This window comes from Manis javanica, chromosome 17, assembly GCF_040802235.1.
Source record: "Manis javanica isolate MJ-LG chromosome 17, MJ_LKY, whole genome shotgun sequence".
In the NCBI taxonomy this organism is placed as follows: domain Eukaryota; kingdom Metazoa; phylum Chordata; class Mammalia; order Pholidota; family Manidae; genus Manis; species Manis javanica.
This window is the reverse complement of record NC_133172.1, coordinates 31601394-31613486: the sequence shown is the minus strand read 5'-3', so window position 1 is coordinate 31613486 and position 12093 is coordinate 31601394. Positions and strand designations below refer to the sequence as shown.

Genomic DNA, 12093 nt, shown 5'->3' with positions numbered 1-12093 from the left:
CCATTGGTTCAGTGGTTCTTAAAACTTTTCTGGGGGTGCTCTAGATCTTTTTAATGAAAACTGGGAGAACTTTCCCCAGAAAGTTGCCTATCTGCACACATGTCCAGAAGCTTTACCCAGCAGCAGTGCCTTCTCAGATCCTTGAAACCACGCCAAACAGCTGGCCCCAGTTTAGATTTTGGGGTGGGGAAGGGCATCTTCTGGTCCCCGTTCTTGCTGGGGGCATCCTCTGGCCCTCAGGCCAGTGTTTGCCTCTCTGCTTGTGTCTCTCATTTATCTCCTGACACTATGTGCCTGAGAACTTGCCCTGAGCTTTCCTGCTTCTGACCTGCACCTTGTCTGCCCACGCGGGTCCTGCCTGCCTGACCAGCCCCGGGGTGGGGTCCAGCTCTGTCCTGGTTCAACTGTTGGTTGCTGGGGTCCCTTTCCCAGCCTGTACCTCAGCCCTTTGCCTTCCCTTTCTGTTTCCTTTGAGCCGCATCTCCCTTGCATCTGTGAGGTGCTGGGAGCTCCCAAGGAGAGGGTGCTCCACCCCAGGCCAGGAGTAAGTGGCATGGAGAGGTGATCACACGAGTGCTTACCTGGCCCCACTCACTCCGAGCTGCTAGGTTCTCCAAATCCAGAGGCCCAGCGCAGGCTTTGGGTCTCACAGGGGTCTCCTTGAAAGTGGTAGGGGAGTTGTGGTCACTTCTGAGCCTGCAGCGAGTTGGGGAGATTCACAGGCTGTATTCTCCCTTTGGGCAGCCATTCACAACTCGTGATCGCAGAGCAGAGATAGAACATGGAATCCTGACAGAGCTTCAGAATCCTTATTAACGCACCCTAGGAACCATGGTTAGTTTACTCAGTGCGCCCTCCAGTGTGAACACACTCTCCCGCACCCCTCCCCTTACATACACACTTGGCCGTATATCCCCTCTCCGTGTGTTCACCCCCACCCTGTGTGTTTACACTCATCCTGCATCCCCTCCTGATGCTAACACACTTGCCCCCACGCCTCCCCCACCCTTGGTCTTACAAGTGTCCATCATTCACAGGAATGGATGTCCCTGTGTTCACCTTGAGACTGGGCAGGGTGCAGGTATGTGTCTTGGCCTCCTGGTGTCAAGTACCTTGAATAAATTAAAAAGTTAGAGGTGGGGTCTAGGGAAGTTTCCAGAAAGCTCCTACCTCCCCTGGCTGGCTGGGCAGCCCTTGTGGGTATTATCCAAACTGGCTACTGTGCTGATCGAGTTTTTTCAGAGATGCTCAACCCTGGTGTTCATTGTGCCTCTGCAGGAGAATTCCACTTTAGGGATGGCTCAGGCCCTCAGAGTGCCCACTGCCAGTGTGGGCTCAGACCGCCTAGCAGGTGGCTGGCTCCAGCTGTAGGTGAGGCTTTCCTTCCTCTGTGCCTGCTGCCCCTGCCGGGTATCTTACTGTTGAAAAGACCAGTGTGGATGGAAGAGTCCAGCTGGAGGGGAGGCAAATACCATATATGCACATTTTTGGCTAAAACAAAGTTCCATTTTACAAAGTCCATAACCCAACTTTAATATTATTACATGCCCCAGCCTGGAATTAATTCCAGGACAAGCACTTTTCACTGCACAGTGTCGGATAGCACAGGGCCTTGTGATGGTGGTACTAGGGTTGAGTATTGGTTTTTCTCATCAGCAATGGGTAAAAGATGGTGTGTATACTTTCAAAAAACAAAGTGTGAACCAGGGGATGGGATGTCAGTGGGGTGAATGCCATCAGTTGCAGGAAAATGCAAACATGCTCATGTCACTAGGCAAGCTGGCCCACAAGCTCCTTACTGTGAGGGATGGGGTTCCGGAGATGCTGATGGGTGATGCGTGCGCTCGCCCATAGTGGTGGCTGCCACTTTAAACTCCTCCAGGTAGCCAGTGCCAAGTTGCTCTCCTCCTCTTTCTATCTTTGTAGGCTTGTCTTACTTGGGAACAGTCCCATGAATCCTCCCAAGGCCTCCCAAATGGCAGATGTTTTTACACCCTTTTTCCAAAGATGGCTAAAGCCAGATCTTAGGGAGGGAAGGATTTGCCATCTTGGGACATCCTTCGGTTCTGAGACTTGGGAGGTCACATTTCTCAAACAAAGAACACCGAGTGGGCCCAGGTGTGGGGCTCATTCTCCTCTAAGGGCAAGGGAGAACTGGGGTCATGCATTGATTGGTATTTTGGTACCCATCTCTGATGAGGTCTCGGCCCCACACAGACTTTGTTGGGAGTGTCCAACCAAACAGAAGCATGGTGGCCTTACAAATTGGCAGCAGCCTCTTAGTAAAAGCCACATTTGTATATATTAAATTCAGTGAACAATGAAATGTGAAGGAAACTGATTTTCAGGTGTGGCAGTGAGTGCTGTTAACAACTGCTCCTTTCATGCATGGCTTGCGCCTGATCGTTTTAAGCATTATCCGCCTGTGTTTCAGAGGCTGGCTGGTTGGAATCAGCTTAGTGAGTAATATCAGTTTTGTCTGACGTGAGGTCTGGATTCATATTTACAAAGCTGCATTTTTGAAAACTCACCCCAGCTGTAACTAGCAAAGTAAAACAATAGCTCTGGTCCCAAACCAGATTGTCTCTGCATTTCATTGTCTTGATTCTGAGTTTCTACTCTCAGGATTCAAACTTGGAAAAGAGAGAACACTTCGTTAGCATTCCTTGGCCTGTTGCTCTTTGATGTGGATGGTCCCCTCTTGAGCATGCTGTTATGAGGGTTAAAAGAAAACACACTCTTCAGGCTCTGGCAGGAGAGTCAGACCAGGGGTAGATGATAGAGGGGCAGCACCATGGAGAGCAGGATTTGTTCATTCCCAGAGCTGTTCTATCCTGGCACCAAACCCACCTGAGTGCTTGAGCCACCAGGCCAACAGGTGACAGCCATCATCCCATTGAATCCTCCCAACGACCCTATGGCTTAGGTACCATTATTATTGCCATTTTTGAGATGGGGAAACTAAAGTCTAGAGGTTAAATAATTTGCTCAAATTGGTACAGCTAGTGAGAGGCAGAACCGGGATTTGAATTCAGCCAAACTTGCTGCTCTCACCACTCGGCTGCCTGCCATGCTGTGCACCTGCCTTCTGTGGGGCAGGCTGGGGTTGCTGCTTTACAGTCCAGAGTTGCTAGGATTCTGGACAGCATCCTTTGTACCAGCCAATTGTGGATTTCAGCTCAAATTCTTCATGGATTCTTTCTAGCTGTAAGACCTCAGGCATGTCACTTCACCTGTCTAAAAGTCTGTTGACAAGGATTAAATGCAATAATCTTGGAAAGCACTCAGCATGGTGCCTGGTTCACAGTGTGTGCCTGGGAAGAGACAGCAAGAGTGCAAAGAGAACTGAGTCGTGTATGGTAGCTTCAGCCTGCACATATGTAGAACTTCAGAACCCGTTAAATCTGAAAAATACTATATATGCACATTTTTGGCTTAAACAAAGTTCCATTTTACCAAGTCCATAACCCAACTGTAATATTATTACATGCCCCAGCCTGGGATTAATTCCAGGACAAGCACTTTATTATGTCGTATAGAGTTTCTCCTGTGTTCTCCTCTTGCATGGCCACCGGTCTTCTCTCACGTGCTGGGGTATGGGTGGTGAGGCCACCCCATCCCTGCCCAGCCCCGTTTTGTGGGCTCGGGGGTGGAGCAGAGCGGAGGTGAGTTGCTTTCTAATGTTACTGGCCCATGACTGCTGACCATGGGAGAGTCAACCTCCGAAGGTCCTGAGGGTCTGTCTGTGGGTCGGGTCTCAATGTGGAGAATAGCACCCCACACAGTTTGTTTCTTGGAGTAATTGAGAAAGCCTTCCCATCTCCGCGGTGGTCTGTGGGGCTTTCAGTAGGAGGAGGATGTCTGTAGGATCATGGAGATGTCTGAGTTTTCATTCTGTTCCTGCAAGTGGCAAGTGGCTTCATTTCACGTGGACACTCTGGTTATAGGTAGTAATGGCCCGTAGCTCGGTGTAGAGAAAGATACTGGTGCTGTTTCTGGTTCAAGACAGGAATGTGGTTGATCTGTCATGTCTGCCAGGGGAAACTCCAATACAGCACTTCCTTGCTCTTCATGTTTTATTCTGATTATTTTATATCTCTGTGAAACCAACAAAGGCTTATTTGTAGGCCTAACCCCATGGCCCTTGATTGTGGGTATTACAAGGATGCCGACAAATGGTCCTCCTTCCTTGCCCTGTGCCCAACCCTGATCACCTGTTTGTACAGCTTCAAAACTCACATGCCCATCTTTTTTCTCTTTTTCAGTTGAAGAGGGGGAGGCCTCGGACTTCTCTCTGGCCTGGGATTCCTCTGCGACAGCATCAGGTAAATGCCCAGGGGCTGGAGGGGTAGTTGCTGGGTGTTCTGGGGGGCTGGCTCAGGAACTCAGAAAGCCACCCAGCTTGTTATGGAAATCATATTCATGTCACATTCCTGTCTCCAGGCCAGACTATCCCCTGCAACATAGTTTTTATATCAGTTCCATATGCTCAATAAAATCTATTATATATGAATACTAATATGTCCTTAATTCTCCTGGGGGCCACGTTTCCTTCTTGGGGGCACATTTGGATGGGCCATGAGGCCCTTGCTACACAGCATTGAAGCTCCCTGCCATGGGTGTCACTGCACACTCATTGCAGTCTAATGGCATAAGAGCCACTTTAATGGGCTTCGAAACTCCAAATCAGACTTCCTCTGTTTCTCTTCCTGGACGGGGCTGCTTTGAATTGTCAGGTGGGAAGCCCGAGCCCATGCCTCCAGGCAGAGGTGATGGGGGAAGCTTGGACTTGTGGGTGCATGGCCATTGTGGGGGGTTGGGGGGTTACTGGCATTCAGGGGACTTGGGTTTTTGGCTTCATTCTGTCCTTGCATAAATTCCTTCTCCGTGCCTCAGTTTTCCCCAGCTATAAAAAGAAGTGGATGAAGTTTTTCTAGCTATAAGTTCTGTAACTTGGAGCCGCAGGTAGAGTTTGGAACTAGCTCTGGGGTCCTTGGGATCTCCTGAGTGGAGGGCATGGCACCCCTGTTTGCTCTGCCACCAGTTAGCACCTGTCTTGGTGGCAGGCCCCTTGCTCCCTGTCTGGCAAGCACTGGGCTCCTGCCTTGTCCCCTCCCGGACCCTGATCACCTGGCTCTGGGTCCATGGGGGAGCTGGAGCCGGTCTAGTCTTGTAGAATCTTGGGCCTGAGGAGGGAGTCATTGAGTGTAACCTCCTTCTCTTCTGGATGTGGAAACTGAGGCAAGGAGAGAGATTTGCTTCAGGTCAGTAGTTCCAGAAATGGTGGTAGTCACTGGGCACATGAACATTTAACACTTGAATGGTTAGACATCAAATTTGTGATTTTATGGCCATTTGTGACTTTAGGATGATGCTAAAGTCATTTCAGTGAGAAAAGTGACTTGACAGAGTTTTAAGTAATAGTACACAATGTGTGGATTCAGCAAAAATCATGAAGATGATTCACGATGAATGAAATTTTGGTATAGCTAGACACAAGAGGAGTGGAGAGCTGGCTCTTGAACCCAGATTCCTGGACTCTTGGTCCAGTGCTCCTTCTAGCAGGATCTGGATGCTGCTTGGAGAGTCGGAAGGGTCCTGGTCAGGTCCTGGCTGACCCGGGCTTGGATGCTGCTGTGTGTGTGCAGGGACCTGGCCCTTGGTGACTGGGGCTCCCTCCACAAGACAGGCCTTGCCTGAAGCCTGAACAGGGAGGTGCTCAAATACTCAGGAGGAGAGTCCAGGGTTAGGACTGACCTTGGGACCCACTCGGGGTGGGATGAGGGAAGGGGCTCTGTCTCCTTCTGGTTGGGGAGATGCATTTCCCATGGCTGGAGGAAACACAATGAGATGATAAAGCTCCCTGTCTCACCCACATGTCCTGACCGATGTGTGGGTGCATGTGCTCAGGCTTGCAGCCAGCTCTGAAGAGAATCCTCACTTCAGTGCTCCAAATCCCCAGACCATGAAAGCACCCAGCCTGGTGTTGCCCATATAATATCCTCCCTTGAAGCTGCTATCCCAGTGGCAATGAGGAGAGATGGGGACAGCAGCAGGGACAAGGAGAGCACTGGTGGCCATGTGGTGGGTGGCGAGCCCTCTGCAGGCTGCATCCCCCAGGCAGTGAGATGTTGCTCAGTCTGCAGTGGCAGCAGGCTGTGCGGGGTCCTGCCGGTCTGCAGTTCTCTGATTCTGTAGTGAAATGGTCTGCCTTAGGGCCTCTCCAGGGCATTTGGGAGTGGTGGAGGTTGTGGGATTTCTGTTTCCAGCGAGGATCTGAGCCTGTCCCGCCCATGTGTACAGGAAGAGGTGCATGAGTCTTTGTGAGTCTCCTTGGCCCTTGGGGACTCCATGCGGCCAGTCAGCTTTGAATCATCTGCCCAGAGATGCGGAAAAGGAGGGCAAAGCGTCCCAGGCATTGGGTAATCTACAGCTAGGCAATGGATTGTTTTGTTTTCTTTGGCCCATTTCTGATGATATTTTCAGTGCATACATGTGATAAATTTTCTTTCCCAGTTTTGTTGGGCTTGGGCTATTAAAGTCAGCTTGTATTCCCTGAGCTTGGGGCTTGTGAGATGGTGCAATTCCTGGGTGGCAGGGAGATGCCAATTTGGGAGGCAACCCTGGATGTGGGTGATGTCACATTTATTGAGCACTTATTTGGCATGTGCCAGGCGTGGAGCAAATGCTTTACTTCCAGTATCTCATTGAACCATCATGACAACCCTGTGAAATGGGTGCTGTTTCCAACATCAACTCTGGACTTTCTCCATGGGCTGGTTTAGGGGCAGCCATCTGGAGGAGGACAGGGCCAAAGGCCTGGTGGAAGCTGCTTTAGTGTAACACTTCTCACTGAGTTGAGAAAATGTCACTTGGCCACATCAGAGAATGGGGGCAGGTGCCAAGGAAGATTATGTGGGAGCAAAGCCTCCCCGAGCCATGCTTGGCACTGCTGCTGAGAATTTCCATCCTCACTTGGCGGACGGGGGAAGGAAGCTCAGAGTGGTACAGTGGCACATCCGCGGTCCCCAGCCAGCAAGCTGCGGAGAAGGGAGTTGAACCCAAGTCCTCCTGCAGTCAGAACCCGTGGTTTAGCCTCTGTACGGCCGGGCCCTGGAAGGCAGACAACTGAGTGTGGCACTGTGGTGGTTTCCAGCAGGTCCATGGTAGTACAGGAACCAAGGGGGCCATGGATGGCCCTTCAGCTCATCAGGCCAAAGGACTCCAGGGTGAGCAGGGCCAGCTGAGAGCACTTTACCAGGAGGAGTGCAGAGCTGCACAGCATGAGGTAGCTCCTCTTCTGGAGGAGCCTAGCCAGCCCTGGTGCTATCTTTTCAGAGTACCCTTCCCCTCACCCATTCTGCCTGGCTCTGGGAGCATGATGGAGCACTCCAATAAAGAGGCAGACTGCGCTGTGTGCTCCTTGCTCACCTCTGGCCTCCTCCTCCCTCTCCTGCTTTGGGGGTCCCTGTGGCTACTGCCCCCAGGAACAACCTGGCCTGCTGTGCTGGGGCCCTCAAGTCGGGGTCCTGACAGTGATGGAGAGCCTGGCCTGGCCTGGCAGGGAGGGGAAGGTAGCAAAATGATCAACTCACGGCAGTGTTGTCTCACCTGGTGCCAGGGGTTCATGGGAGGACAGTGCCGGCCGGCTTTTGCCTCTCAACTTGCAAATCCCTGCCAGCAGAGCCCAGTGTAGGAGCACTGCATTGAGAGCTGAGGGATGGGGCTGCCCAATCGGTGTGGGGTTTTAAATTATGTCCCATGGGATCCTAGTTTTTCTTATCAATAAAAGGGAGATAAGAATTTAAGGAAGAGAAATTGTTAACCTGCTTTGCACCACTCACCCCTTTGAACATGCAGTGGAAGTGTGTGGATTCTTCCCCCAAACACAGAGAGCAGTTTGCATGTGATTTCAGGGGTGTTCCTTGATACTGCTAACCTTATCTTTTCCCCACCTTGTCAGGCCATGGGTTGGAACTCCTTAGAAATGTGAAACTCCTTTGCAAAGTCCCACAATGGTCCCACCCAAGGCTGGCTGATGGCACAGGTGAGTGGGTAGGCTGAGGAGAGCCTGTGGGAAGTGGTGACACAGGCAGGCCCCGCTGCAGGTGCAGCTGGTTGTGCCAGGGCACCTGGACCCACAATTGTTGGGTCTTCTGAATTTTTAAAAGAGAAGCCAGAAAGCTAGATTTTCATATAGAATCATCCAACTAAAAAAAATAGCAACTCTTATCTTTTTAAAGCAGCTTTATTGAGGTACAATTTACATATTACACAATTCATTCATTTAAAGTGCACAGTTAATGGATTTTAGTATATTCAGAGGTATGTCCCACCAAGACCATAGTCAGCTGAGAACATTTTCATGACCTCAAAGAGAAACCTGTACCCCTGGGGTATCACCCCATTCCTTCCATCTCTCCCAGCCCCAGCAGCCACTAATCTGCTGTCTCTACAGATTTCCCTGTTTTGGGACATTTTATATAAGTGGAATCATATCATACTTAGTCTTTATTGACTACCTTCTTTCATTTAGTGTAATGTCCTCAAGGGTTATCCAAGTTGTAGTGTGCTTCAGGCCTTCATGCCTCTTTATGGCTGAGTTACACTGTGTGGACAGACCACGTTGGGTTTATCTATGTTAATGGACAGTTGGGTTGTTTTCACCTTTTGGTTATTATGAATAGTGGAACTTTTGTGTACCAGTTTTTGTTTGAACAGTTGTTTTCAATACACCTAGGAGTAGAATTGCTGGGTTATATGGTCATAGTATGTTTAAGTTTTTGAGGAAATGCTAAGCTGTTTTCCACGGCATCTGTACCATCTCACATGTCCGCTAGCAATGTGTGAGAGTTCCAGTTTCTCCTCTCCACATCCTCACTAACACTTGTTATTTCCTTTTTTTTTTTTGATTCTAGCCTTTCTAAATGTGAAGTGGTATCTCACTGTGGACAATTTTTATTTTAATCAATCAATCAATCAATCAATCAATCAATTAATTAATTCTGGTGTCAAAGTGTTAATCTTTTTCAGATAAATATTCTTTTATTGAAGTGCAGTTGATAATACAATATTATATTGGTTTCAGGTGTTACACTATAGTGATTCAACAATTATACACATTATGAAATTCATATTACAATAAGTACAATTACCGTCTGTCACCATGTGACAGATTATTACAATAATAATACAATAATATTACAATATTATTGACTATATGCCCTATGTTGCACTTTTCATCTCCATAACTAACTTTATAATTGGAAGTTTGTACCTCTTTATCCCCTTCACCTATTTCAGCCATCTCTCCCCCACCTATGGCAGCCACCAGTTTGTTCTCTGTATTTGCGTCTATTTGTTTTATTTTTTTGTTCATTTTATTTTTTTTTCAATTTAACATATAAGTGAAATCATACAGTATTTGTTTTTCTTTGTTTGGCTTATTTCACTTAGCATAATACCTCTAGGTCCATCCATGTTGTTGCAAATGGCAAGATTTCATTGTTTTGTGGCTGAATAATAATCCTGCTGTCCATATATGCCACATCTTCTTTATCTGTTCATCTATCAATGGAGACTTAGGTTTGCTTCCGTATTTTGGCTATTGTAAGTAATGCTACAATGAACACAGGGGTGCATATATCTCTTCAAGTTGATGTTTTCATTTTCTTCAGGTAAATACCCAGAAGTGGAATTGCTGGATCACATGGTATTTCTATTTTTAATTTTTTAAGGAACCTCAATACTTCTTTCCACAGTGGCTGCACCAATTTACATTCCTACCAACAGTGCATGAGGAATTTCTTTCCTCCAAATCCTCACCAACACTTTTTTTTCCTTTCTTTTTGATACTAGTAGCCATTCTGACCGGTGTGAAGTGATATCTCATTGTGTTTTTGATTTGTATTTCCCTGGTGACAGTGATGGTGAGCATCTTTTCATGTATCTGTTGCCCATCTGTATGTCTTCTTTGAAAAAATGTTTGTATTTAGGTCCTTTGCCCATTTTTAAATCAGATTATTTCGGGTTTTTTTTGGTGTTGAGGTGTATGAGTTCTCTGTATATTTTGGATATTAACTCCATATTGGATGTATCATTTGCAAATGTCTTCTCCCATTCAGTAGGTTGCCTTTTTGTTTTGTTGTTAACAGTTTCTTTTGCTGTGAAGAAGCTTTTTGTTTGTGTAATCCCGTTTGTTTATTTTTGCTTTTGTTCCCCTTGCTTGGGGAGATACATCCAGAAAAACACTGCCAATGCTGATGTTCAGGAGTTTACTACCTATGTTTTCTTTTAGGAATTTTAGGATTTCAGATCTTATATTTAGGACTTTAATCCATTTCAAGTTTATTTTGTGTATGGTGTAAGATAGTTTCTTTTTTTTTGCATATAGCTGTCCAGCTTCCCCAGTACCATCTATTGAAGAGACTGTCTTTTCTCCATTGTATATTCTTGTCTCCTTTGTCATATGTGAATTGACCCTATAAGTGTGGGATTTTTTCTAGGCTCTCAATTCTGTTCCATTGATCTATGTGTCTGTTTTATTCCAGTACCATACTGTTTTTATTTCTACAGCTTTGTAGTACAGTTTGAAATCAGGGAGCATGATAGCCCCAGCTTTGTTCTTTCTCAAGGTTGTGTTGGCTTTTTTAGGGTTTTTTGGCTCCATACAAATTTTAGGATTATTTGATGTAGTTATGTGAAAAAATTTTATTCCAGTACCATACCATTTTGATTCCTACAGCTTTGTAGTACAGTATGAAACTAGGGGGCATGATACCTCCAGCTTTGTTCTTTCTCAAGAGTGCATTAGCCATTCAGGGTCTTTTGTCTCCATACAGATTTTAGGATTATTGACTTTAGTTCTGTGAAAGATGCCATTGGTGTTTGGATAGGGATTGCTTTAGGTAGTATAGCCATTTTAACAATATTAATTCTTCCAGTCCATGAGTATGGAATTTCTTTCCATTTATTTGTGTCATCTTCAATCTTTTTCATCATGTCTCATAGTTTTCAGACTATAGGTCTTTCACCTAGTTGGTTAAATTTATTCCAAGATATTTTATTTTTGATGCAATTGTAAGTCAGATTATTTTCTTAATTTCTCTTACTCTATTTCATTATTAGTAAATAGAAATGCAACGGATTTCTGTATGTTGGTTTTGTATCTTGCAACTTTCCTGAATTCATTTATTAGTTTTAATAGCTTTTTGGTATAGTCTTTAGGGTTTTGTATATATAGTATCATGTTATCTGCAAATAGTGACAATTTTACCTGTTCCTTACCTATTTCGATGCCTTTTTTACTTCTTTTTCTGGTCTGATTGCTGTGGCTAGGACTTCTAGTACTACGTTGAATTAAAGTGTTGAGAGTGGGAATTCTTATCTTGTTCCTGATTTTAGAGGGAAGGCTTTCAGCTTTTCACCATTGAGTATGAGGTTAACTGTGGGTTTATTGTATGTGGCTTTTATTATGTTGAGACATGTTCCCTTTATATGCATTTTGTTGTGTCTTTTTAAATCATGAATGGATGTTGAATTTTGTCAAGTGCTTTTTCTGCATCTGATGAATAATCATATGATTTTTAACCTTCCTTTTGTAAAAGTGGTATATCACACTGATTGATTTGTGGATATCCAACCATCCTTACATCCCTGGAATAAATCCCCCTTGATTGTGGTGAGTGGTCTTTTTAATGTATTTTTGAATTTGGTTTGCTAATATTTTGTTGAGAGTTTCGCATCTGTGTTCACCAGGGATATGGGTCTGTAATTTTATATTTTTGTAGTTTCTTTGTCTGGTTTTGGTATCAGGGTAATTCTGGCCTTATAGAATGAATTTGGAAGTGTTCCTTCCTCTTCAAGTTTTTGGAATCGTTTCAGAAAGATTTAACTCTTCTCTAAGTGTTTGGAATTCACCTGTGAAGCCATGTCATCCCGGATTTTTATTTGTCGGAAGTTTTTGATTACTAGTTCAACTTTGTTACAAGTAATTGGTCTATTTAGATTTTCTATTTCTTCTGGGTTTAGTCTTAGAAGATTCCATGTTTCTAGGAATTTATCCATTTCTTCTAGGTTGTCTCATTTGCTGGA

General features: G+C 45.7%; 1 protein-coding gene across 4 annotated transcripts in view; it reads left to right on the top strand.

Annotated features, from left to right (window-relative positions):
• ZNF423 (zinc finger protein 423) overlaps window positions 1–12093 on the top strand; it is a 319623-nt gene that overhangs the window by 56940 nt on the left and 250590 nt on the right. For 2 of the 4 annotated variants that reach the window (XM_073225422.1, XM_073225421.1), the window contains exon 2: window positions 4266–4325. Coding sequence is in view for 2 of the 4 variants with exons in the window: in XM_073225421.1 (XP_073081522.1) it covers window positions 4266–4325 (60 nt within the window). In the remaining 2 variants the exon portion in view is untranslated. Of the gene's footprint in view, window positions 1–4265; window positions 4326–7963; window positions 8048–12093 lie in introns of those variants that run through there. The other 2 variants (XM_073225420.1, XM_073225423.1) reach the window with 2 other exon arrangements.